Source organism: Phoenix dactylifera, chromosome 3 (assembly GCF_051530095.1).
Source record: "Phoenix dactylifera cultivar Ajwa chromosome 3, Ajwa_hap1_PhDact_Kaust_v1.1, whole genome shotgun sequence".
Classification (NCBI taxonomy): domain Eukaryota; kingdom Viridiplantae; phylum Streptophyta; class Magnoliopsida; order Arecales; family Arecaceae; genus Phoenix; species Phoenix dactylifera.
Genome location: NC_143192.1, coordinates 50,880,622 through 50,906,711, shown reverse-complemented (window position 1 = coordinate 50,906,711; position 26,090 = coordinate 50,880,622). Strand labels below are relative to the sequence as shown.

Genomic DNA, 26,090 nt, shown 5'->3' with positions numbered 1-26,090 from the left:
TTACATCCCCATTCGCCTGATTTGGTTGACCTAGTGGCGGCCGGATCACCGGTCCACCTACCGAAACCAATATTATAATTAAATAAATTGGAGGAATATCAAGAAAAGATTCTTTGAAAAATATTAAGAAAAGAATTCTTCCTGCTTTAGTTGACATTTTGATTTGTGTTAAAAACGAAAAATAATTATCAATATTTCCAAAAGAAGAAAATAAATTTAGCAAAACAAGAGGCGGGCTTCATTCTCTGCTATAAGTAAATATATATACTGGTCTGGAGGAAAGAAAAGAGAACGAGATCTCATACTCGGCGGGTCCTGTGCGAGAGAAAGATCTCACGGTTTGGACTCTCTTCTCTACTGATTGAGGCTTCTTTTTCTCTTAAATTCTCTGGATATAATTATATGTGTAGGATCAGATGTTGCTTGTGGAAACACGTTTGCAGATCTATAAGTTTTGCTTTTTGTTTGTATTCATGAGGTTAATTGGGTTTCATTGACGGGTTTCGGTGAAAAGTTCCGATTTTTGCTATTTGAGATGAGGATTTTGTTGAGGATCCCATTTATTTGTCTCCTGGATGATAAAGTTTCGATCTTCTCGCGTTTGGAGGATAATTTTTAAAGAAATTCGGCAAGGTTGTGCTGTTTGTTTGAGATTGGGTGCTGGGTTTTTGCTTCAAACCGTGTTTTGCTTTACAGTGTTTTTCAAGGCTTTCTTTCTTCGTATAGAGAGATCTATCTCTTATCTGTTTGGCACTTGTTGACTGGTTTCTTTGGAGGGCTTTCCTCTCTATTGATGCTGGTTTATTTCTGCTTTTTATTTCCTTTGTATGATTAGGTGCTGCATGTGGATTCTTGCTTGTTTTCCTTTCAAATCATGGACTTTAAATGCTTTTTGCATGCTGGATTGTGGTAAAAAAAGGTATAAATTTGCTATGAGAAAGTGAGAAGCTTGTTTAGGATTACATAATATTTCGCTCTAGATGACAAAGTTGTGACTCTAATATTTGTGAAATTTAATGAAAGAAAAAAGTGCAACATGCTGCTAGTTATATGAGATTTTAATGCTGGATCCTGCTTAATAGCTGTGTTTCCACTTATTCAAGCTTTGGTACTCTATCCTGGTTATAAAAAGATCCTTCACGTTTATACTTTGACCAAGGATTCTGATTTCTCTTATTTGTAGATCGCTCTTATCAAATAAGCTACTTGTAGTAAGAACTTTCTTTTTTCCTTCCATGTGAATCTCTTTTCACATCAGAATCTTGATTATTAAGATATTTTTTCAGAAAAAAGTAGATTTTGATAAAAGAAAGTAGATTTTTAGCCCATAAAATTCAAATATTGCTGCCGTAGGATTTCTTCTTCCTATTTTTTTGTCTTATAATCCTTTAATCATAAATCAGTCTTTTAGTTCTCATGGACAATTGCCTAGATCTTGAGGTCCTGCCAGTTGTTTTAGAACCTCCAGCTTAGATTGGAAGTTTTCTTTTTGTGGTCTATGGTGTTGAGTTTTTGGTAGATCTTGGGCTCCTCTTTCCTATTCCTAACTTTGTTGATTGTACTAGGCTGTTTATCTGGCCCCCTTTTTTTTAGGATGTTTATCTGGTAATATCATGATTGATACTACTAGTTTTCTTATGCAGATATGCAGAAGTCCATTTGCCAGTTAGTTTCGTTCTTTTTTGGGTTGTAATTCTTGGTTTAGATTTGCTGTAAGATCCCCATTTATGTGATTATAGTAGTACTAGAAGCATCCTAGTTCTGTGAATTTTCATTTTTTATAATTTTCTCAATCTTGTCCTAGAATCCTGTTGTCCATATATACATGACTTCGTTTTTGATTCATCTTGATTAATTGCATTATTGTAACTCCCTGTCCTGATAATCCACTTACATCAGGTGAAAGATGGGTCTCACAAGAATCGGACTTGCTGGTCTGGCTGTCATGGGCCAAAACCTAGCCCTAAACATAGCTGAGAAAGGATTCCCCATTTCAGTTTACAACCGTACCACTTCTAAGGTTGATGAGACTGTAGAACGTGCCAAACTTGAAGGAAATCTCCCAGTTTATGGTTTCCATGATCCTGCATCATTTGTCCATTCAATCCAGAAGCCCCGTGTCATCATCATGCTTGTGAAAGCTGGTGCACCTGTTGACCAGACCATAGCGACACTCTCAACTCACATGGAGAAGGGTGACTGTATAATTGATGGTGGCAATGAGTGGTATGAGAACACGGAGAGGCGAGAGAAAGCCATGGCTGAACTTGGTCTTCTTTATCTCGGGATGGGAGTTTCTGGTGGAGAGGAGGGTGCAAGGCATGGGCCTTCTTTGATGCCTGGAGGGTCGTATGAGGCCTACAAAAACATAGAAGACATCCTTCTCAAAGTGGCAGCCCAGGTTCCGGACAGTGGCCCCTGTGTTACCTATATTGGGAAAGGTGGTTCAGGCAATTTTGTCAAGATGATCCATAATGGAATTGAGTATGGCGACATGCAGCTGATTGCTGAAGCTTACGATGTATTGAAATCTGTAGGTAACCTTTCAAATGATGAGTTACAGCAGGTGTTCTCCGAATGGAATAAGGGAGAACTTCTTAGCTTTTTAATTGAGATCACATCAGACATTTTTGGAATCAAGGATGATAAGGGTGAAGGTTATCTTGTAGACAAAGTCTTAGACAAGACCGGGATGAAAGGTACTGGTAAATGGACTGTTCAACAAGCAGCTGAGTTATCAGTTGCTGCTCCAACAATTGCAGCATCTTTGGATTCAAGGTTCCTTAGTGGATTGAAGGAGGAAAGGGTTGAAGCTGCCAAAGTTTTTAAATCGGGTGGCTTCGGTGATATCTTGAGCAGTCAGCCTGTAGATAAGGCGAAATTGGTTGAGGATGTGAGGCAAGCTCTTTATGCTTCAAAGATCTGCAGCTATGCACAAGGAATGAACTTGATAAGAGCTAAGAGCATGGAGAAAGGATGGGATCTCAAGTTAGGTGAGCTTGCAAGGATATGGAAAGGTGGGTGCATCATACGTGCAATCTTCTTGGATCGGATCAAGAAGGCTTACGATCGGAACCCAGAATTACCGAACCTTCTAGTGGACCCAGAGTTTGCAATGGAGATATTAGATCGTCAGTCTGCTTGGCGCCGAGTCATATGCCTTGCTATCAATGCAGGCATAAGTACTCCAGGTATGTCTGCAAGTCTGGCTTATTTTGACACCTACAGGAGGGAAAGGGTGCCAGCTAATTTGGTTCAAGCTCAGAGGGATTACTTTGGAGCGCATACTTATGAGAGGATTGACATGCCTGGATCCTTTCATACTGAGTGGTTCAAGATCGCAAAACAGTCGAAGATCCTAGGTCATCTTTGATGAGTTCTTTTACCGGGACATTAGGGATATTAGTGCTATTATGTGACTTTGAATGAGAAAGAGGTGCATACCTGCTTGTTAACAAAATAATGTCCTAATTAGGACTAGGAAACCAGTTAAACTGTTCGAATTTGTTATTGCAGTTTTCATGGCTTTTTATTTATCTGCAACATTGAGATTCCGTATGATGTGACTGAGGTTTCACTTTTTAAATTCTCCCGTATCTTGGTGAGGAAGTCCGAACTTCCAGATAATATGTGGGATTTTACCAATTCCATCTATATTTTAAAGTTAAATGCTTGTCTATCAAATAAATGTTGCTCATTTGTGATGTATACTTCTCTAATCATGCAGAACTTGGTCCCTGTCTACAGTTTCTTCAAGCTCTATGCGGCACAGCAGGAGTTTTGTCTACTGTATTAGGTTTATTACTTATTTATTTTCTGCTTCTGATCTTAATATCTTCCAACATTTTTACTTTCAGAATGGTTGGTTCCTTGCATTTGCCATTTCTCCTTCTCTGTTGTTGGGAAAATTGAAAGTCTTCTATTTTATTTATCTTGGGAGGCATTGTCAGCATTATTCCCCACATTCACCCACTCAACTTTATATGCAATGTTGACTGTGAAATACCTTATCAGCATGAACCTTAATAGTTTCATACTCTTCCAATCAAGAGGTTTAATCACCCAAGCTCAATGAAGGGTGGGCATAATCAAACTTGGCCTGCAATTAATTTCAAGCCTGAATGTGGTATCAGAATTTTCCCATACAAACAAGCTTGTGCAAGCCTGAGTTTGAGCTGAGCCAGGTTTGCTTCTCCAACAGCACTTGCTTCCTTCCCATTCTTAGAAGGTTGAACATCAGATACTTCTAAGATGCATACCAGTGCAGGCCTTGGATTCAGTGGGAAGTTCTGAAACATCATCATAGATTTGATCAAGAGTTGCTGAGGGGACAGTCATTGCATCATGATAGGCATCTACGAACCATAGGCAATTTTTACATCAAAAGGTATCTTTGAAATCCAGCCTTATTGTGTAGAAAGTCCCGATATCGACTGGATTTGCTTGAAGATGTTATTGCATGGTATTCTGCTTCTACACCTGTCTAGATCATTCACTCAGGGTAGCCATATCATCTTTTTGCCCCCTGTTGAATCTGCCAAATATGAATACTATGGCTTGGATGCAAACTAAAACATTTATATGCGAGCTGGCAACGTATTGTTAGTTCGTATTCTGCCATAACTTCAGTTAGATTGAATCTCTCTCGTTTTTGTGTTTAAAAATCTAATTTCAGTTATAGATAGTGTGGATTTGACTCAGCCCAAAATATGGTCCTCAATTGGCACAACCCCTTTCCATCCGAAAATTTAGATCTTGATTTGCAGTTATGAGTGTATTTTATTTAATGGACCCTAACATGAGCCGACATGTAGTTGGTATTACTCGAGGAGGAAATACCTTTAACCAAGTTTAAGCGGGAAATTAGTCTTGTATCTAAAGTGATATAAATCATCTCTACCATGAAGGCTTCCTGGCCAGACCTTATAATCTCTGTTTCTTTTCTTTCATAAGTAATTAGAGATCAAGAATCCTGATGTTTAGAGGAGAGTCCATCCATATCTCATCCAAAGAGAGCCATGTATTATTAATATATATATACAATATTTAAAATATATATATATATATGAGACTAAAATTCATCGTCTCGGTATCGAACTCTATACCAGTACCATTCTCTTACAGTATCGATACACAGCTTAAAATGGTTCAGCTTGGCATACAATATAATATGATACTGTGTGCCGATTCAGTATAGAGGGCAAATATTGGATGGAACTAGGGGTGGCAAAATATGACCCGACCCGCCAACCCGACCCATGTTCGACCCGCCATAAACAGGTTTGGGTTTGGCCTAAACAGGTTCGGGTCGTAAACAGGTCGACCCGTTTAACCTGTTTATTAATTGGGTCGGATACGGATTTTAGATGTCTGACCCGTTTAAACCGTTTAACTGTTGGCAGGTTAAACAGGTTAAACGGTTTAAATAGGTTAAACAGGTATAAACAGGTTAAACGGGTCTAAACAGGTCAGGTTGGGCAGGTTAAATAGGTTGGATTGGGCAGGTTAAACAGGTCTAAACAGGTTAAACGGATCAGATTGGGCAAACAGATTAAACAGGTCGGGTCAAGTTGGATAAACAGGTTACATGTTTATTAAACAGGTTAAACGGATCGGGTCGGGTTATCTGTTTAATAAACAGGTTCGGTTCAGGTTGTAATTTCTGACCTGTTTAATAAACAGGTCGGGTTCAGATTTATGATTTTCTGACCCGACCTGCATGTGACCCGACCCGTTTATGATTCGACCCGACCCGATTGCCACCCCTAGATGGAACCCACTTCTGGCAGATCATAGCCATAATTGTACCACGTGCATTGCGCATGCCAAACACTTGTTTGGCTTGAACTATGGGACCATAGATCATTCTGCCCACTAGACATTAGAAGGTCCATGTAGGCATCCATGTGGCCTGATCTATCTTCTTTTCTGAACCTTATCTATGGATTGCAAGTAGCATTAGTCCTCTTCTTGCTTATTTTCTGTGGCTGGCGTTTCTCCATGCAACTCATGGATGAGCTTTAAATAGCGAGAATTCTCAAAACAATGGGGGCCTCACAAAATAAGAAAAGCTCCACCCCAGAAACTCCAGTGGGACAAAGTTCAGCAGGTTTCTCCACTGCAGTGTCGTAAATTACAGTCATGGCCCCCCCTCCAAAAGCACTTCTCTTAGCCCTTCCACACAATGGAATTGTTTTGGGAGATGACTGCCGTTCTTCTCCAAATTCTAACACGAGAGGGAGAGAGAGAGAGACTCCTAAGCAATTGCAAGTTTCTCCAACACAAGCACAGGTTTTTCTCTAAAAGCTTCTCTCTTCATACCGACCAGTACTGCTCGCTAGAAGTGATGAAGACCGCTTCCAGATCCCATTCATCCAGAAGTTATTTAATTCATCATCCCACTCAGTACCTGTTTGAACTGTTTGGAGCCCATGAAAGCTATTTTCAGACCATTCCGCAAAGTTCTGTAAGTTAACAACTAGTTTAGTTTATGGTGTTGTCTCTGTTCCTCTGCCCACCAAGGTAATTATATTATGGCAGGAAGTTTATCCCTTCATCAGACCCAACAGTTCATAGCACCACCAAACAACATCCCACAAGTCTCAGAAAATAGACCCAGAGAGCAAACTTCATTTCCCCCCTTACCACACCAACTCAAAACCATATTAGAATTCAGGAAGGTCCATGCCCAATACATTAAGCTTGGACTGGACCGAGTTCCCCGTCATGCCGGAGATCTCCTTTCCGCCTGTGCTCTCTCTGACTGGGGCAGCATGGACTATGCCTGCTCGATCTTCCTCAGTCTTGATGACCCAGGGACATTCGACTTCAACACCATGATCAGAGCTCATGTTAAAGACAATGACCCAGAGGCAGCACTCCTTTTGTACAAAGAGATGCAGGAGAGAATTGTCAGGCCTGACAACTTCACCTTCCCTTTCGCCCTCAAGGCTTGTGCTCAGCTCTCAGCCGCTGGAGAAGGAATGCAGATCCATGGGCATGTAACAAAACTTGGATTTCAATGTGATATCTTTGTCCAGAATAGTCTGATATACATGTATGGCAAGTGTGGGGAGATCAATCTCTGTTGCAGAGTGTTCAAGCAAATGGGCTCTGATAGGACTGTTGCTTCTTGGAGTGCTATTCTTGCAGCTCACACCAGAATGGGCTTATGGAATGAGTGCCTGAAGCTCTTTGCGATGATGACCGCAGAAGGTCTGAGAGCTGATGAGAGCTCCATGGTTAGCGCTCTCTCCTCGTGTGCACATTTGGGCACGTATGATCTTGGTAGAAGCATCCATTGTTCTTTACTCAGAAATATTAGTGGACTCAATGTAATAGTTCAAACTTCATTGATCGATATGTACCTCAAATGTGGGTGCCTGGAGAAGGGGATGGCAATCTTTGATAGGATGCCTCAGAGGAACAAATGGACATTCAGTGCTGTGATCTCGGGGCTGGCGATGCATGGGGATGGCGAGAAGGTTCTGCAGATCTTGTCAAACATGCTCAAGGAAGGCATAGAACCAGATGAAGCCATCTATGTGGGAGTCCTGAGTGCTTGCAGCCATGCTGAACTGCTTGAAGACGGGTTCTGGTGCTTTGATCAAATGCGGCTTGAACATCGGATCATACCTAATGCTCAGCATTATGGTTGCATGGTGGATCTCATAAGCCAAGCTGGGAAGCTGAACGAGGCCTACGAGATGATCAGGAGCATGCCAATGGGGCCAACCGATGTGGCTTGGCGCTGCCTACTGAATGCCTGCAAAATTCATGGAAACCTGGAGCTTGCAGAATGTGCCCATAAAAATCTAATGCAGCTAGATGTTCATAATGCAGGAGATCACATAATTTTATCAAATATGTATGCTGAAGCACAAAGATGGGATGATGCAGCAAGGATCAGAGCAGAAATGGCGGATAGAGGAGTGCTGCAGGTTCCAGGATACAGCAGGGTGGAGGTGAAGGGCAGGATGCATACCTTTGTTTCGCATGACAAGTCGCACCCCAAGAATGATGAAGTTTATGAGATGCTCCATCAGATGGAATGGCAGCTCAGATTTGAGGGCTACACCCCTGACACATCCCTTGTGCACAGCCAGAAGCTAGCAATTGCTTTCTCCCTTGTAAATACAAGCTATGGGACTCTGATACGGGTAGTTACAAACCTGAGAATGAATAAAGAGTGTCATACCTACACTGCACTGATTTCGAAGATATTTGAGCGGGAGATAATCATCAGGGATCACAACCGATTCCACTGCTTTAGGCAAGGGGCATGCTCTTGCGGAGGTTACTGGTGACGGGTAAACATCTTTCATCTGAAGCAATTGCCTTACCATCACTGATCTTTCGAGCTTAAGCAATTTCTTTATCAAATGTGATTAATGAAGCAACAAAAGGAATTTCCAAGCATCAAGAGGTCAAATCTACTTGCACATTTAACATTGTTTCTCAAAGTCTGCAATTTGTTTATGATGCTATGGATCTATTTTATCTTTTTCCTCCTTGTAGCTCTATGGGAAAAATAATTGAAAATGTGAAGGAAGTTTAAGCTTGGCAACACATAAATCTCTAGTCAAAGAACTGGAACACAGTAGAACATATTCTATGCTCTTATGAGCTGGTTTTCATTCTGCCAAGGTGTACATTGTATAAAAATACATTCTCCATCTGAATCATTTTTGGTAATCGCTGCCAAAAGAAATTAAGAGAGAATCGCCTGTGAATCTCAATTAACAGTACAGTCTCGAACCTAATTTATTTGAATTGAAGAAATGGCAGATGACACTTCTTTGGCTCTTGGGTCACCATTTTCCAGTGACACACCTTTAGGATCTTCTCTAACAAGCAGGGGCAAAACACCGACTGAGCTCCAAGATTTGATTACAGCATTATTGGCTTCTCCCAATATAACAGCAAAAACTGCATCATAACCACCTGCTCCAGGGACTCCTGCTAATAGAACTCCTTCCATATTCATAGTGGCATCCAAAAGCTGAGTTTGTGATTCTGGCTCTATCTGCAAAGTTAGCAGGGAAAAAAGACTAATAAGCTGAGTTCACCATGCAAGGCAAGTTGAAAAATCCAATGACAACTGCATCATACACAGTGAGATTTTTAACACCAGCATGTGTGATATATCCCAATTTAACATGCTTTTAAACAAGTGCAGGCCGCATATCACATATGCCAATTCAGCCAAACAGGTATAGAATTTTACATATCTTAAAAAGTATCTAATGGTTTCTTGCACCAAGAAGTTGACTCAATTTATTCTCATGCTAAACGAGAAGGTTAGGGCAGCTATCACATGGAGGCAATCACTAAAAATTCCACCCAACAACAAAATTTACTGTATCAGTAACCTCTCGACTTATGTTGACAAGCCGGAAACCGACTATATGAAAGATGCCATATTTTGATAATTCAGTGAGACACTACAGATACATCATATCATTAATTTAAGTAAATATTGGAGGTATCACACACCTCCATAAAAAAGCAACAAACTGGAAACAGAAGCAACATTGAGGTCATGATGTCAAGCACTTAGTGCATAAATAGAGTACAGAGATGTAAGTGCATCATTAGAAGCTAGGATAGCACCAGCATCTTACAATCTAGCTCATATGCATATATTTCTCAAAAGAATTGCCATATAGACACTACTAAGCTGTGACAAGTTTCCTGAAAGCTGCCATTTTCCGTAAATCCATAACAAGGATTTTTCCAAGAATCACAAGACTGCCTCCCAAAAGCTAGATCAGACAACCTGAGTTACAGCTGGTGGTTCTAACTGCATCTAATGAAACTGAACTTGGAATAGGTGCCAGAGCAGGGAATTGTTGATGTAAAAATATCAGAATGCAAAGCATGTAGAAAACATTAAAATATAGTAAAAATTACGAAAGTTCAAATCCCAATATTGGTGATGAAATTTTCTTATTTACAATTGAATTTAGTGCGTTTTTATTTGTCCCACAGACAGTAGCATGTGAGAAAATGAGGATGAGTTTTCTAGCAGATCTAAGAACTTCGACCAGTGTATCACTGGATAAAAAAGGGTGGTGAACCAAAGAATACTCAAGAGCCAACTTGGATGGCTAAGGACGAAGTTAGATAGAGACATCTTACAAATTTTCATAACCTGAGGACATTTAGGGTTTCCTTTCTCCACAAAAATCAGTGCTTAAATAGACTTCTCATTGAACTTATCAGTGTGCTATCAGTTAAACTGACTGAAATTATCATGAGTCTATAAGAATTTACAGCTTCAAAAAGAGAAAAATGTAAAGGTACTAGTGATTATTCTGCAATGCATAATTCATCAGAGGAAAAATAAACAGGAAATTGTGAAGCTGTATACTGTATTGCAATTAAAAATGGAGTACTTTAAATCTTCACTGAAAAAACAAAACAAAACTTACCGGTACACCAGCAGCCTTGCCCATCTGTCGCATATGAAACCTGATCTCGAGGAAAGCATCTCTTGCTCCTAACAGGGACTTCACAATAGATTCTTGATGCTGATCGGTAACTTGTTCCATCCACTATAAATAAATCAGTTCACTGCTTTTAGCATAGTATGACCATAACCCTCTGTTTGGTACAAAGGATGGATTGGAGGAAGAATGGATAATAGAGAGGATGAATGGGTCTTCTATCCATCATCCTGTGTGTTTGGTGAGATATGGAAGGATGGATGGGAATGATTCCTTTATATGTTTGGTATAGGAGGAATGTAAGAGAGGATGAATGATATTTGTATGGCATTTCTACTAAACCACCTTTAGATACAAAGGTATCATTACTATCAATTTATAACACTTATTTATACTAAAGAAGTAGGGCAATATAAAATTATAATCTTTATAATTATAATTATATAAAATTATATAAATATTTTAATTAATTTAATTAAATAAAGAATTTTATATATTAATCATATATGGTTTTAATTTATTTGTATATATTAAAAATAACTAATTAATTTATAATTTAATTTAAATAGTTAATTAATTTTATATAATAGTTAACTAAAAATAGTGAATATAAATAGAAAAATAGAAGACAATTCTAATTATTTAGTTATAATTATGGAAACTACATGCTAAAATTAAAATAATTAGTAATAAAGTTTAATGGTATAGAGTTATTAGTATACGTAGAATGAAATAAATAAATAAATAAAATGAATGAAAAGAGAATATATTTTTTTCCTTTTTATATTTATCTGTTTAATTTAACTTTACTAAAAAAAAGTAGAGAAGTGTTAGGATTTTGTCAAAAAATTAATGGGGGTAATTTTATCAACGTAGAAACTCATCCCTCACATGCTCCATCCATCCTTCATTGCATCCTCCCAATTTAGGAGGATGAAAACTAGTGGGCCAGGATGGATAGGCAATCCCTCCTTTCATCCATCCTTTCTGAGATTTTTTGAACCAAACGGTGGATGGGGGTCATCCCTCCTTCCAACCCCATCCATCCTCCCTCTCATGACCCCAACTAGACAGGGTAAAAGTAAGTCCAGCTATAATTGGGGGTGGCTATGGTCAGGTCAGTTACTGGTTGAGTCAAACTACACTTGGGTCAAAAAACCCTCAATCCATACCCAAACCCCTAAAAATCAGGTTCCGGAAAGTAAACACATATCCATCCCATTTATTTTATGCGGACCTATACCCAACCTACCAACCCATGATAGCTCTTCATTTGTCATTTATATACGAAAACAAAACAATCTAAGGTTGTTGATATAGGATAGCAAGGGGTTAAAACAGTTGTTAATTCCAGTATATATCTGATTTAATATCCTGCAGAACCTCAATCTGTAAAGCCACCAGTCCAGTGAAGAAGCAGAATAGCAGCTTTTTTTCTCAAATATTAAATTCTATTGGAATAAAAAGTTGCATATACCTTCCCCAAAAGGAAACTGTATTTTGTCCTATCATTAGAATTCTTATATTTGTTATTTATGAGATCTCAAATTTTCAAAGAAGAATCTAAATACAATATATTTATATTTCGGTTAATTCAAATTATCACTTAAAAGATAATAATTTAGTGGGTACAAAGAAATGTGATTGAGATTGGAAAATATTCGAAAGCTAAAAAAATAAAAGACAAAATATTAAATGCCGAAGGTTTACTCAAATTCGAAAGGAACACAAACTAGACTAGCTAATCTAATGGGGAAAATGAATGGATAACAAAAAGGTTACCCTCTCATGTCCACAGCCGCTGCAAACAGCTAAAGTATGTCTGTAAGTATCCCAGTGATCCTCTGCTAATTTGTTTAAACTTTTGAGTTGTGCCTCAAGCACTGAATTAGCATATGCTAACTTTTTCCATGTTTCTAGCGATTTCTGAGGATCAGACTTCTGCCACTGCTTCACAGAACCCACCATTGATGGAGTAGATGAACCTCCAGTACCAGGTTCTCCCAGTAGCTGCAAATAGCACCATACCACTATATGAAATCTTAAGTCTTAACCCAGCCATAAAGAGAAGCGCATGTGACGTGAAACTAGCAAATTCATTCATATATGAGCAAACAAACCATGCTCTCGGAGTAGAAAGAAGCATGAATTATGTAGGCTCTTGCAACTTCCAAGAAAATTAGAAATAGAAATGGCCATGCTCCTCCAAAAATTTAACTCACAGACATGAAAAGAGCTTTCATCATTTAAGAAATTCTGGAGTTTAGTCACTATGCAGGTATTCAGGAAGTTGCTGAACTTACAAGGGTCATGAGCGGAGGCAAAGAAAAGTGAAACTTCTGATGATCCCACTTCTCTTGAAGAATATCAGTGACTACTTCTTGCAAACACTTCCCTCCAATAACCTGTAGTTTCGCAACAGAGAACATAAGTTCTTTATCTTTCTTATGACCAATGTGAACCTTATTTAGACTAAATAAATAGGTTTGCAAGCAATGTAAGAGCTAACAAAATCATTACATCACCTAAAATACGCCTATGCTGTACAGATCAAGCAGCCAACACACAAAAGCAAATTAAAGATCCTTCTGTCATAACACAAATCAACTTTATTCATAAAACAACTCAAACAATATCTTTATTGGTAGTGGATTGAATCAACTTTTGCTTATGTTACAATTACAGTGACTTTTCAGTTTGTATGTAGCTACCCCTTTCTGACATAGCGAACAGGTTCAGATGTTTTTGCATGATTGGAGGACAAGGTTTAGCTCCCCAATGCAGGCAGGGAAGTTTCTGTACAGGAACTCCAATCTGCCATTAGCCATTCTGTATACTCTCATATATGGTGTCGTACTTGACAAAAATTGAAGCCGGTGATGCATACAGACATGCTTGTATTAAGAAGTAATCAAAGGCCCCTGTAGATGGCAGATCAGGATCTCTGTAGGCTTTTTTGTTCATGCAACTGGAACTGAGCCGTATCATTTGCCTCATGAGAAACAGTATTCAGATGAATGATAATGACTGCCTGCTGGTAACAGAGGACCTGAGTTTATATCCATCTCTCAATAAACATAAAATAATAATATGTTTTACTTCACTACAGTATGGTTCCTAAACAGCAATGCAAGAAGCCTTTTCTTACATCAGAATTTCCAAGTCAGATTGGTCATCCTCAAACAAGAGCCTCCCTTAAAATCAGCAAAACATGAAATACTAGGTAAACCCAAAAAGAGCAAAGAACCGGTAGACGATAGAATTGATTAAAACAGCAACCAGGTGACTTCAAGAATCAAGTAAAAGGACAAACCTCAAGAGTTTTTATAGCTAAAATGAATCATATCCGCAACTCACACATAAAATCAAGTAGGCAGAAGAGATGCAGCAAGAGAAAACCTGAGCAGAAGAAAGAACTGCAGGAGAAAATCTGACATAGCGTTGACTACCATAGACAGCAGCACTGACATCAAAACCACTGCCAATTTTCCCTTGAGCTATACAATGAGCACTTTGAGCTATAACATGTACTAAATCAAGATCTGAATTATTTGTATTCCCTTCGGGAAGACTTTTTGCTGAAAATGGAAGATTAACAACTCCAAGATAGTGAAGTAGAGCTGCAACCACTGACGTTGTCATTGCAGCTGATGAGCCAAGTCCAGTTTTTGCAACCTCAGGTTTGCATCTCTCTCCAGAAATTGTTCCATTGGAAGCTTCTGAATTAAACATAATTGAAGAAAAAGGTGGAAGTGAAGCCAGTGCATCCGGAGTTAAAGGCAGTCCACGTGCTTCAATCTAAAAAGAAAAATTCACACACAACTCAATTTTGGAATCATTTGAAATATATCAGCTAAGAACATCATACTAGTTACAGATGCTTGACTAAAATAAAGAAACATCATAAAACTTTGCATGACAGAGGGTAGCAGAAACAGGAAACATACACTTCATGTATCTCAAAATCACATTTAAAAAGAAATCAAACAAATTAACAAGTAAAAAATGAAAGTCTTTACGGTCATGTGATAATTTAATATATTAAAGAAAATGGATAAATCAATAAAGGCAAACAGGAGAGCAACGTACCTGATTTCTATAAGAATAGAAGTCATTGCTACCTAAGATTGTGATATCAAGACCTGCAACGACCCATGTAAAACTTAGACATGTGAAACCAAAAACTATGCTATGCCTAAAATGGTAACAACCAAGGCATGCACAATATAGATGAACTGCAAACAGAGAAGAATAAAAGTAAGAAAAAACACTTAAACTACCTAGCAAAAGAAGTTTATTTAATGCATCCTTCTTCTCCTTGTCAACGAATATCACTTTAGAAGCTGCTACAGCATATTGTACAGCCTGTTCCACAAAAGGGTTTGTCGAGTCCCTGATATTTCAAGGCCATAAAAGAGTCACTAAAGTCTTCATATGATTCTCTGTTGGAAAAATTGGGCAGCTCCATAGTGGATTCTGCCCATGATCAAGCTACAAATTCAAAATGGTTGCACTGATAAACAATATGAACAGTTGCAATTGTTACTGATAAAACTCTTAAAAAAAGAAGATTCATATTGCTTCATTATAAACCAGCATAAATGCCTCTTCCATATAGGTATGGAGGCCTTGATGGCAACAAAATTGATCATGGCCCCTCTCTACTAATAAGTTAGAAAATAACTATGAACAAGAAGCTCTATTCCACATACTTGAGCTAAATATAGTGCTAGAGTTATATGGAACCCCAGAAGCGTGCCACAACCTCTTCTATTTAGGATCTTGAAGCTCCTATCCAGTTAGGTGTCACACAACCTCTTCTAAACACTCCCACTTGTTAACTGTTAATACCTATCACAGCAACATGGCATTTTACTTAGATCCATACATGAATACTGTTCAACAGGATTCTTGTAACTAATGACATTTCTAGAAGTTTGTAAATCACATTAAGCTTCAAATCATATTTAAGGGGAGCCTGCAGATTGAAGCCACTTTGTTTTAATTTTTGCAGATTAGGTCCAACTTTAATTTTTCCTTTTTCAGGATGAACCACTTTTAAAATTTTTGGATGTTTTTGTCCTGAACCCAGATGATACAATCTAGCCGGATGTCCAACTGTAGTTTAGTGCACAAAACCTTTTATAGCGAATGCCCTTAATTTGATAGTGAATGATTTTTTTATTATATATATGAAGTGCATCTTTTTAATACTGCATGCATGTAATTGTTGAGTGTGCAATGCACATTCACAGGCAGGAGCGTGATCATAAGGCCAGGAGCACAAGTGCCTGAAAATCTTCTAACTAGGCCATTCCTGCAAAGAAAGAAAGAAAGAAAAAGAAAGGCCTGACTCTGAAAAACGACAATAAATCAGGCCATTTCTGGAAAATACAAATTCTTATCGACCCAATATTGGCACTGGCACTGGATCAGCATGACACAGCACGTGCAATGCTGGCCAGCAACACATCCATGAATCAACTTGGTCCTACAAGCACGCAATTGTATGTTGTAACATGAAGACCTCATCTAAGCAATCACCTCTTAAGAAAAGAGTGGATGATATGAAATAACATGACATAGCAGCTGTCAACAAAGATGACCAGACACTATGAATATGAATCTGAAAGAACTACAAGACTGTGACCCAAGGCTCTGGGATCAAGAAACACCTGCTTGAGAATTAATGTCACTTAACCATATAAAAACCTAGAATGCAAGAAGATGCTAAAGTAGATGAACTTAGAAAGTATGGAGAACCAGGTTATATGTGACATTGAGGATAACGCAAATGAGCCATATTTGATAAAAAAGAAGAGAAGTCATCCTTGTATACAGCTTATGCAAATAATAATTAGTGACTCTTATAGAAGATTCAGTACAGTGATAAAGTCCTTCTGAACATAGGCTGTCTGCTACTTGATGGTGTTAAGCCTTGCTAAATTGATCGTATAAGTAGGAACAGATCAAGAAAATTCCCCATATGTTCTTTAGGAAGTTAACACCCTACATTTTAGCAAACCTTTCATAGTTCTTACATGCAACAAGATCAAGTAATGCTTTAAGTGCCCCTTTTCTTATTTTTCTTCATGTTTTGTGCTATGTTATGTCAAGACCAATGCATGGTCCAGTGCCTAGCTCCTTCCCTGTACAACTTCAAAGGAGAGAACATTAACATTCTGTTAATCATGAATGCAGAGCGGAATCCTGATTTATTGCAAAATACTAACAAAGCATCTCCATCCACATTATTAATCCAATCTGCATGTTTGTTCAGTAAATTATGAATGCACACATTTTTTCATTATCCGATGCCAACAGCTGCAAGCATGCTCATATGCGCATAACAAATATAATAGATTAAAAATTACAACAAATAACAGCCATTTGCAACAAATAACTCAATCCAATGGAGACATACCTCGAAGAGATGCACTGAAGGGTTGAGTTCTTGAGTGACAACTTGTAGGTTGTTTCTCTAGAAAGCTGGGGAGATGTTACTTTCACATCTGTCCATGCCTGTAAGATGAAATAAGCAAATTAAAATTTAAAGAAATGGCTCATTGGCATTGAAATCCTCTAACAACATAAAAAAGAAAAAAATGATAAAATTTGTACTTCTACTAAAGCATCAAGCTTATCAAGAATGAGCAAATTAAACATCAAAGAAATTGCTCTTTGCTGAGAAATGCTCTAACAGCATGATCATTTTCAGATAGTGATTAAAGCATGCAAAATTCAAATTATATGACCCTTATAACATTTATCATTTACCAGATTCTTTGTATTCCTTTTTAGCATGACCACCTAAAACTATGGTTCACTCTGTCCTGAATGAATAACAACAATTTGAAGTAAGTATCGTGTGAAGCACTGAAAGAAGAAACATAGCTGTAAATGGTCATGAAAAACCCAACTATCTCTTCTAATGGCCATTTCCAGTCTCAATGCTTGACGCTTTTCTCCAACAGTGCAAAAGAAGCGAGACAAAATGCCTAAAATTTGTTTTCCAATATCAAAATTGTCCTTTTAACAACTTAATGAGGAAATCTTAATCAATCTAGCAATCTACATATCAGTTACTGACCATGCAATGCTCTGTCATCATTCATTTTTGTGAAATTTGATTAAAAATATATAAATCCCTCAATCCCCAGTCAGAAGTTAATGAAAAGTTTGACAACACTCAACAGTTTTGAGATCGGTTCTTATGAGGGGGAAAATGAGGGGAAGGAGAAAAAGAAATAGAAAACCCATCATCTCCTTATAGTAAACAATAGACCTTGACCCTTGATCTATTGTATAAGTCGCTAAGGTTGAATTCTTCCCCCCATCAAGAACCTAAACACAATTAAAGAAAACAATAAATTTTCTAAACAAGGCTACCGACTGGTGTTCTTTTTTCCCCTTAACGCAGAAAACCTCCAAATCTCACAGCTGAAACAAGAAGAGTAGCAAATGCAGCAGCAATAGATTGATCTCCTTGTCGTCACGGGTCAAGTTGGAACTTTTCCCACTCCTAATTTAGGAACAGTACCAAAGATCCAATATTTTTCGAATTATGAGAAGGAAAAACTCACCCAAGCCCAACTCTCCGGCTGGACCTCCTCGAGCAGCGGCTTAACCATCGCATAGAACCGGGCATTCGTACTAAGAACAATCCCTGCATTGGGCCTCTCGAGAATGAGGTACCCCCCAGTTATCAAGACCTTCCCGGGAGCCGAAGCAACTCTACAAGAAGAAGCACAAATCCACTCAGAGATGGAAAACAACCTAAAACCCCAAAAAAGAATAGATCTTTGAGAGAAAAAAGAAGAAGATAGATCACAAACTTACACTTCCATCGCTCACTTCCGCTGCAAAACTTAGCAAGTCGGAGAGGGGTTTTGCTATTAAAACACCAAAAAGATCACAGAAAGCTTATGCGAAATAGAGAGAGCAAGAACCCAGAAGCCAATATCCCCAGGAATTCCAAGCTCCCTACCCAAAAATTAATTACATAAAGATTGATATAAAGCTTCAGACTAGATCAATCAGCATCGAAATAGAGAAAGAAAATGGGAATCGAAAGAAGAGCGAGCAAGGAGCTGAGATGGTGGGTATGGTACGCGGGCCGATCGGTAGGGTTTTTGGAGTTCGCAGGTCGAGATGGGACCTGGGACTGGGAGTAATTGCCCCGCCAACCTCCAAGACCGTCTGGAAAGATCCTTTCCAACCCAGCGATGTTTCGACGCGTGTCCTACAAGAGAGGACTATATCTCGCCGCTTATTGGCTACATCCAGTTATGCGGTCTTAGAGCTGTATCCGCGCCTGAAGGGTGGTTCTATATACACCCCCCCTATTGCTCAGGACACCCCCCAAAAATTAAAAAAAAATTAAATACTCTCTACACCCCCCCCCCCCCCATTTGCTAAGGACACCCCTAAAAAATTAAAAATTCCTAAATTACCCCCCACCCTCCCCACCCCCTCACCTAAATTGCTCTCTACACCCCCCAAACCCCCCCCACCCCGCTCTTCCCCTCCAAAACACCCGCCGGCTTCTCCCTTCCGCCCAAAAAACCTCGCCTCAAGCACCTCGCCGGCGGCCAAACCCCCTCCGTCTCCCTTTGAACTGTTCCGCCCAAAGCACCTCGGCAACGCCCAAAACCCCCCCGTTCCCCCTTCTCCCTCTCGTCGCCGGCATTCTCCCGATCTCCGACCACCTCGCCGGCTTCTCCCGGAACCACCTCCCCGGCCATCTCCCGAGCAACGAGCACCTCGCCGGCGCCTCCACGACCACCTCGAGGTAGCTCCCCCCCCCGGCATTTTTTTTTTTTCACGGTTCGTGCTCCGTTCGGCACTGGATCGCCGAACAAAAGGCTTCTGTTCGGCTGAACAGTGCCGAACAGAAGCCTTCTGTTCGGCAACCCTCAACCGAACAGAAGCCTTCTGAAGGCTTCTGGCACTGTGCAGCCGAACAGAAGGCTTCTGTTCGGTTGAGGGTTGCCGAACAGAAGGCTTCTGTTCGGCACTGTTCAGCCGAACAGAAGCCTTTTGTTCGGCGATCCAGTGCCGAACGGAGCACGAACCGTGAAAAAAAAAAATTTCGAAACAAGGTGGAACACGTACCTTTGCGGCCGATTCTTCGTCCCAAATCACTAGTTGCTTGTCCATGCTTCGAATGAGGCTTAAATCTCCTTCAAAGATCGCCTAAACGATGTAAATGGATCGAGGGGTTTAAGGGGGGGTTTGAGGGGTGTTTTTTTTTTTGCTTTTCAAAACGAAACGGAGGAGGAGGAAGGGGGGGTGTACTAAGAAAATTTCAAGGGCAATATGGTAATTACACTAAAGGTTAGTTTGGGTATTTTTTTTTGGTTTTTGGGGGGTGTCCTTAGCAATAGGGGGGGTAGTTCTATATACACCCCCCCTATTGCTCAGGACACCCCCAAAAACCAAAAAAAAAAAACCCAAACTAACCTTTAGTGTAATTACCATATTGCCCTTGAAATTTTCTCATACACCCCCCCTTCCTCCTCCTCCGTTTCGTTTTGAAAAGAAAAAAAAAAAAACACCCCTCAAACCCCCCTTAAACCCCTCCTCCCCCGTTCCCCCTTCTCCCTCTCGTCGCCGGCATTCTCCCGATCTCCGACCACCTCGCCGGCTTCTCCCGGAACCACCTCGCCGGCTTCTCCCGAAATTTTTTTTTTCACGGTTCGTGCTCCGTTCGGCACTGGATCGCCGAACAAAAGGCTTTTGTTCGGCGATCCAGTGCCGAACGGAGCACGAACCGTGAAAAAAAAAATTTCGGGAGAAGCCGGCGAGGTGGTTCCGGGAGAAGCCGGCGAGGTGGTCGGAGATCGGGAGAATGCCGGCGACGAGAGGGAGAAGGGGGAACGGGGGGTTTTGGGCGTTGGCGAGGTGTTTTGGAGGGGAAGAGTGGGGTGGGGGGGGTTTGGGGGGTGTAGAGAGCAATTTAGGTGAGGGGGTGGGGAGGGTGGGGGGTAGTTCTAAATACACCCCCCCGATTGCTCAGGACACCCCCCAAAAACCAAAAAAAAAATACCCAAACTAACCTTTAGTGTAATTACCATATTGCCCTTGAAATTTTCTCAGTACACCCCCCTTCCTCCTCCTCCGTCTCCTCCTCCGTTTCGTTTTGAAAAGGAAAAAAAAAACCACCCCTCAAACCCCCCTTAAACCCCTCGATCCATTTACATCGTTTAGGCGATCTTTGAAGGAGATTTAAGCCCCATTCGAAGCATGGACAAGCAACTAGTGATTTGGGACGAAGAATCGGCCGCAAAGGTACGTGTTCCACCTTGTTTCGAAAGTTTTTTTTTTTCACGGTTCGTGCTCCGTTCGGCACTGGATCGCCGAACAAAAGGCTTCTGTTCGGCTGCACAGTGCCGAACAGAAGCCTTCTGTTCGGCAACGCTCTACCGAACAGAAGGCTTCTGTTCGGCTGCACAGTGCCGAACATAAGGCTTCTGTCCGGCACACTGCAGCCGAACAGAAGGCTTCTGTTCGGCACTCTGCAGCCGAACAGAAGCCTTCTCGTGCCAAATCGCGTGCCGTGCTGAATTTTGTGCCGAACAGATCCTCTGATTCATCAATTCTTGGTGATAAATTATTTTATATGTAGGGCTATGCTACAACCGAATCGAGTATAATTGGATCAGAATTTGTACTGGATTACACAAGCGAATTTACAACTTACGAGGTATTATAATATATTGTGCAATTTTGTATTAGTTTAGCGAGCTATTTTTACAACTGTGTACTTACATAAATTGTTTAATGTATAGATCTTCAAGAGTAGAGAGGACTTGTGTAATTGGTGTCGTGAAGCTGGGAGGCGAAATGGTTTTGTTGTTGTAATCAAATCATCCGATGCAGGTACCATTTCTAAGAAACCCAGAATTACGTTAGGTTGTGAGAGGGGTGGGACGTACCGAACCACAAAAGAAAAGCGAATAAAGACTGCCTGTGGGACAAAGAAGTGTGGATGCCCTTTTGCATTAAGAGGAAAGAAATTGGATACTGCGGATGATTGGATATTACTGGTCGTATGTGGAGTGCACAATCATCCCGCTGCAGAGAATCTGGAGGGGCACTCATATGCAGGGAGATTATCTGAGCAGGAGACGGAATTGTTAGTGGATATGTCGAAGAGTTTGGTTCGTCCAAAGGACATATTATCCACATTGAAGGAAAGAGATGCCCTCAATGTTACGACTATCAAGACTATCTACAATGTACGTCAACGGTTTAAGGTTGCAGAGAAAGCCGGGAGGTCTGAAATGCAACATCTATTAGGTAAATTATCAGAGGCTAAATATATTGAGTGGCATAGGAATTGTACTAATACGGATGTTGTGCATGACTTATTTTGGGCACACCCTGGCAGCATTGATTTGTTCCGTGCATTTCCCCGTGTGTTGATAATGGATTGCACGTACAAGACGAATAGGTATCGTCTTCCGCTCTTAGAGATTGTGGGGGTGACATCTACTGACATGACATTTTCAGTTGCTTTTGTATACTTAAATTCTGAGGGGAAAGAAAGCTATACTTGGGCATTAGAGAGATTGCGCAGTGTCATAGCTGATGATGTTTTGCCTGAGTTGATTGTTACAGATAGAGACTTGGCTTTGATGAATGCAATTCATAGAGTATTTCCTACTGCTAGACATTTATTATGTAGATGGCATATTAGTAGGAATGTTTTGGCCAAGTGCAAAAAATTTTTCGAATTGAAGGAGAAATGGGATAAATTTATTATGAGTTGGAATGTACTAGTGCTGTCCTCCACGGAAGACGAGTATAATGATCGCTGGAGTGCACTGCAGAGAGAGTTCGGTACCTATCCAGATGCACTACAGTATGTGTCAGATACTTGGCTGAGCAAATACAAGGAAAGATTTGTTGCGGCGTGGACTGATACATGCAGGCACTACGGAAATGTGACGACAAATAGGTATCACAAATAAAGACTCATTTAAATTTAATTTGCCTCAATTCTTATATCTAACTTTCATTTGTTTACTAGGGTCGAGAGTGCACATGCAAAGCTCAAAAAGCAGCTTGGATCAAGCCAAGGAAGTTTCGAGTCATCTTGGACTAGAATACATGGATTGATTGAGTTGCAGCACAGCTCCGTTAAAGCCTCATTGGAGAAGAGTTTATTGGTAGTGCAGCACAACTTCAAGCCAGCTGAATTCAAAGAGTTGCGAGGTTTCATATCTATAAGTGCGTTAAATCATGTCCTCGCCCAATCGAAACGAGCCAATTCAGTTGGGTTTGATGATTCAAATTGTGGGTGCGCTATTCGACGCACACATGGTATACCATGTGCTCACCAGATTGCGCGGTACAGGGTGGAAGGTCGGCCCATTCCTCTCGACTGCATAGATCCTCATTGGAGGAAACTTGATATTCTGCCTACCCCCCCCCCCCCCCCCGTGCAGCCAATTCAGTTGAGTTGTGATGCAGAGTTAGATTTGATTGCGCTACGATTCAAGAAGTTAGATGGGGCTTCTCAATTGCAGATGATCAAGAAGTTACGAGAGATTGCAAGTCCAGATAGTACACCTCTTTTAGAGCCTGCAAAACGGAAGACCGGTTCACGTGGGCGCGCTTCACTGAAGGTTGATACGTCTACTCGACGTGACCCGTCTGCGTTTGAGTTGGTTCTATCTGGACAGGATAGTTATTCACCTGGTGTTGAGAAAGTTACCATCCGCAATCCATCTACTCAGATTCAAAAGAGACGGCCCAAGCAAAAGGTAAGTACCAAATATTTATTTTCTTACAATAGGTATCACAACGTCTACGGGACGGTCCGTGCCGTGCCGGTATGTCATGTGCCGATACGGGACATGTCGGGACGTGCCGTGCCGAGATGTGCCGATACGGGACATGTCGGGACGTGCCGTGCCGAGATGTGCCGATACGGGATGTGCCGTGCCGAGATGTGCCGATACGGGATGTGCCGTGCCGAGATGTGCCGATACGGGACATGTTCTGCCATTGTTACATATTTTCTATCATTTGATATTATTTGCAGATTTTTCGTACTAGAGCCCAGTCACATACGCCCATTATCTATATTGATGCTATTCCTTCTGCCTTGAGACCATACATCCAGCATATCAAGGATGTAAAAGCTGATGGGAATTGCGGATTTAGGGCAATAGCTGACTTACTGGGATTTGGAGAAGATGACTGGGTGCGTGTTAGGAAGGATTTATTGCAAGAGTTGCAATGTCATTCGGACCACTATCGCACATTATATGGTGTGGAAGGGACGATTGCTGAGATCACTCATGCATTATCATATTATGATGATTGTCCACCATATGACAGATGGATGACTATGCCGGACATGGGTCATCTTATAGCATCCTGCTATAATGTTGTCCTATACCATCTCTCGTTGCAACAATGTCTGACCTTCCTACCTCTCCGTTCTGTGCCAGTACCTCTTCTATCCCGCAAAGATATCGCTATCGGATTCGTAAATGGAAATCATTTTGTTGAGGTACTACGTTCACAACACTTGCGAATATTTAATTTTGCTTATTTAATTTTGCTTATTTATAATTTTGTAGCTATTAATATTTTCTTATTTCTAATTTTGAAGGTGTTCTTGTTGCCGGGACATCCCGTTCCGCCAGTAGCGACCAACTGGCGAAAATATCATCTTCCTTGTGCTACCGGATGGGAAAATTCATATGAAGCACGGATTCAACAGTTCAAAGAGAGCATCTCACCTAATGTTATAATTAGCGAGACAGTAGAGTTAGATTGATTATTTATATATGTACAATTTTTGAAAGTTGTAAATTTTTTGGGGCTCTTAGAGTCATGTACTGTGAAACTCCATCATCAGCTGGGAATACATATGACGACTGTTGTTTCCGTTGAGATTTCAGATGTAAACAGAAACATACTTAAGAGCTGGTGGGAGCAAACAAATCAAACAGGGGAACTAATAGACCTTTCTGATGTACAAGAACTTAACGGTGACAAGCTTGAGCAGATGATTAACACATTTGTTGGAAAAGAGGGCTCTGTGATGTTCTTGGTTAAGAGGTTAATCGGCTGCCCTCTCCTTGCAAGGCCAGGTCTTGTCACTGGCACCCTCTTAGGCTTTGCTGCCTTTTTTGGAGGGGAACTTTGTCCAGGGTCAGCTTTGATTGGAACAACATTTGGAGGTACCTCAGGGGGAGGTGGAGGCAGAACATCAGTCGTATCAGATTCAGGGTCAAACCCCCCACGGGACTCCATCTCCTCAGGGGGAGGTGGAGGCAAGACAGTAGAGTTAGATTGATTGTTTATATATGTACAATTTTTGAAACTCCATCATCAATATAAATCAAAAAATATCTGTCTTCGCATTGTTAGATTGATTGTTATGTGCACTGTTATATTTGTGTAAAATAGAACGGGCCAGGCTTTACAAAGATTACACGTAAATGTACCAAAAATATATATTTTTCATTAATATCAAAGGCTTTACAAAGATTACAAAGGCTCCATCATCAATCCCTATGACGCCATCGTCGACGCGTGTACTGCTGTACGTCCGAATGAGAGGGTCCTGGATCCGAATGAGAGGGTGCTGTACTCGGGCCAGGCTCATCACCCAGAAGTACCTGATGCATCTGAGAAATAGCATTATATAGGTGCCCGGTACCTAGTGACGTAGCCTCTGAGGGACCCATCCGTACAATGTCGGTACTGATACCGAGTGCAGCTGCATTACGCCGCCGGTGCATGTCAGCATCATCATGACCTCCCCTAGCTCCAGAATGAGTACTCGAGCGCAGATGAGGAGGCTGAACTGCAACGTGCGTGATACGGAGATACCACTCCATGTATCCCGGTACGCTGTCTGATGGCCGGGTAACTGGGTGGCTCCTGCTCGCCTGGCTCAGCACGTGGTCCTCCCACCGCTCCCAAAGCTGATCCATATAGGAGTAATGTATCCGGTACGAGCCTGCTGTGGAACCTCTGTTGGCTCGCGTAGGGGCTAGTGGCGCTCGAGGGATGGTCTGAATACGACCAAACTGTCTAAGAACCCTTTCTGGATGATAGGGTTCTACGATATCAAGGCACTTGATGGAGCCACTAAAAAATGCGACGGGTATATATGGGCGATCTCCCCGAAGCCGATGATGGGGATCCCAAATAACCTGTAAAACAAAAGGTCCATTTCAGTTTTATACTATATCGCATATTAAATGTACTGACAAACATAAGCAAATGGTAATATGATACGTACCTCATCGATGCTCAAAAGGTCCAATGACTCACGTAGAACCACTAAATGGTCCATCGTGGTACGGGATGGAGTACCGGGCATCCAGCGGTGCACGCAGGGACTGGCATCAGTATACTCGAGCGACGGGTGAGGACTGAGTGCTGGAAAATGCTCATAAATCCATGCCTGCAGAAGCGTCATATAACCACTGATCTGTCTCACTGATGACCTCGACGCAATCCCCAACTGCCGATACAAATATGCTAAGGCAGCTGTACCCCAGGCATATGTGCTCACCCTATCCAGATCCCGCAGTAAACACAGATACGCTATAGGCACCCTGGTCCCACTCTTATCAGCAAAGAGTGTGCAGCCTAACAAAAATAACAAAT

The 26,090-nt window shown here is 40.8% G+C and overlaps 4 protein-coding genes across 4 annotated transcripts; 3 read left to right on the top strand and 1 right to left on the bottom strand.

Annotated features, from left to right (window-relative positions):
• Positions 1–152: 152 nt before the first annotated feature.
• On the top strand, positions 153–3,688 carry LOC103706264 (6-phosphogluconate dehydrogenase, decarboxylating 1). Its single transcript, XM_008790324.5, has 2 exons — positions 153–338; positions 1,900–3,688. Exon 2 carries the CDS (start codon positions 1,907–1,909, stop codon positions 3,371–3,373), a length of 1,467 nt encoding a protein of 488 aa, XP_008788546.1. The 5' UTR covers positions 153–338; positions 1,900–1,906; the 3' UTR covers positions 3,374–3,688.
• A 2,359-nt stretch (positions 3,689–6,047) lies between these two features.
• Positions 6,048–8,574, top strand: LOC103706254 (Tetratricopeptide repeat (TPR)-like superfamily protein). Its single transcript, XM_088718950.1, has 2 exons — positions 6,048–6,466; positions 6,541–8,574. The coding sequence occupies exon 2, from the start codon at positions 6,774–6,776 to the stop codon at positions 8,304–8,306; it is 1,533 nt and encodes a 510-aa protein (XP_088575076.1). The 5' UTR covers positions 6,048–6,466; positions 6,541–6,773; the 3' UTR covers positions 8,307–8,574.
• A 33-nt stretch (positions 8,575–8,607) lies between these two features.
• Positions 8,608–18,680, bottom strand: LOC103706244 (GHMP kinase family protein). Its single transcript, XM_008790301.5, has 10 exons — positions 18,288–18,680; positions 18,032–18,182; positions 16,873–16,970; positions 14,729–14,841; positions 14,538–14,590; positions 13,848–14,246; positions 12,752–12,853; positions 12,231–12,458; positions 10,434–10,556; positions 8,608–9,025 (listed from the first exon to the last, which is right to left on the bottom strand). The coding sequence occupies exons 1-10, from the start codon at positions 18,293–18,295 to the stop codon at positions 8,759–8,761; spliced, it is 1,542 nt and encodes a 513-aa protein (XP_008788523.2). The 5' UTR covers positions 18,296–18,680; the 3' UTR covers positions 8,608–8,758.
• Positions 18,681–20,443: 1,763 nt separating this feature from the next.
• On the top strand, positions 20,444–24,482 carry LOC148699543 (protein FAR1-RELATED SEQUENCE 5-like). Its single transcript, XM_089929761.1, has 6 exons — positions 20,444–20,738; positions 21,076–21,153; positions 21,239–22,410; positions 22,483–23,218; positions 23,500–23,973; positions 24,076–24,482. The coding sequence occupies exons 1-6, from the start codon at positions 20,694–20,696 to the stop codon at positions 24,241–24,243; spliced, it is 2,673 nt and encodes an 890-aa protein (XP_089785887.1). The 5' UTR covers positions 20,444–20,693; the 3' UTR covers positions 24,244–24,482.
• Positions 24,483–26,090: the final 1,608 nt, after the last annotated feature.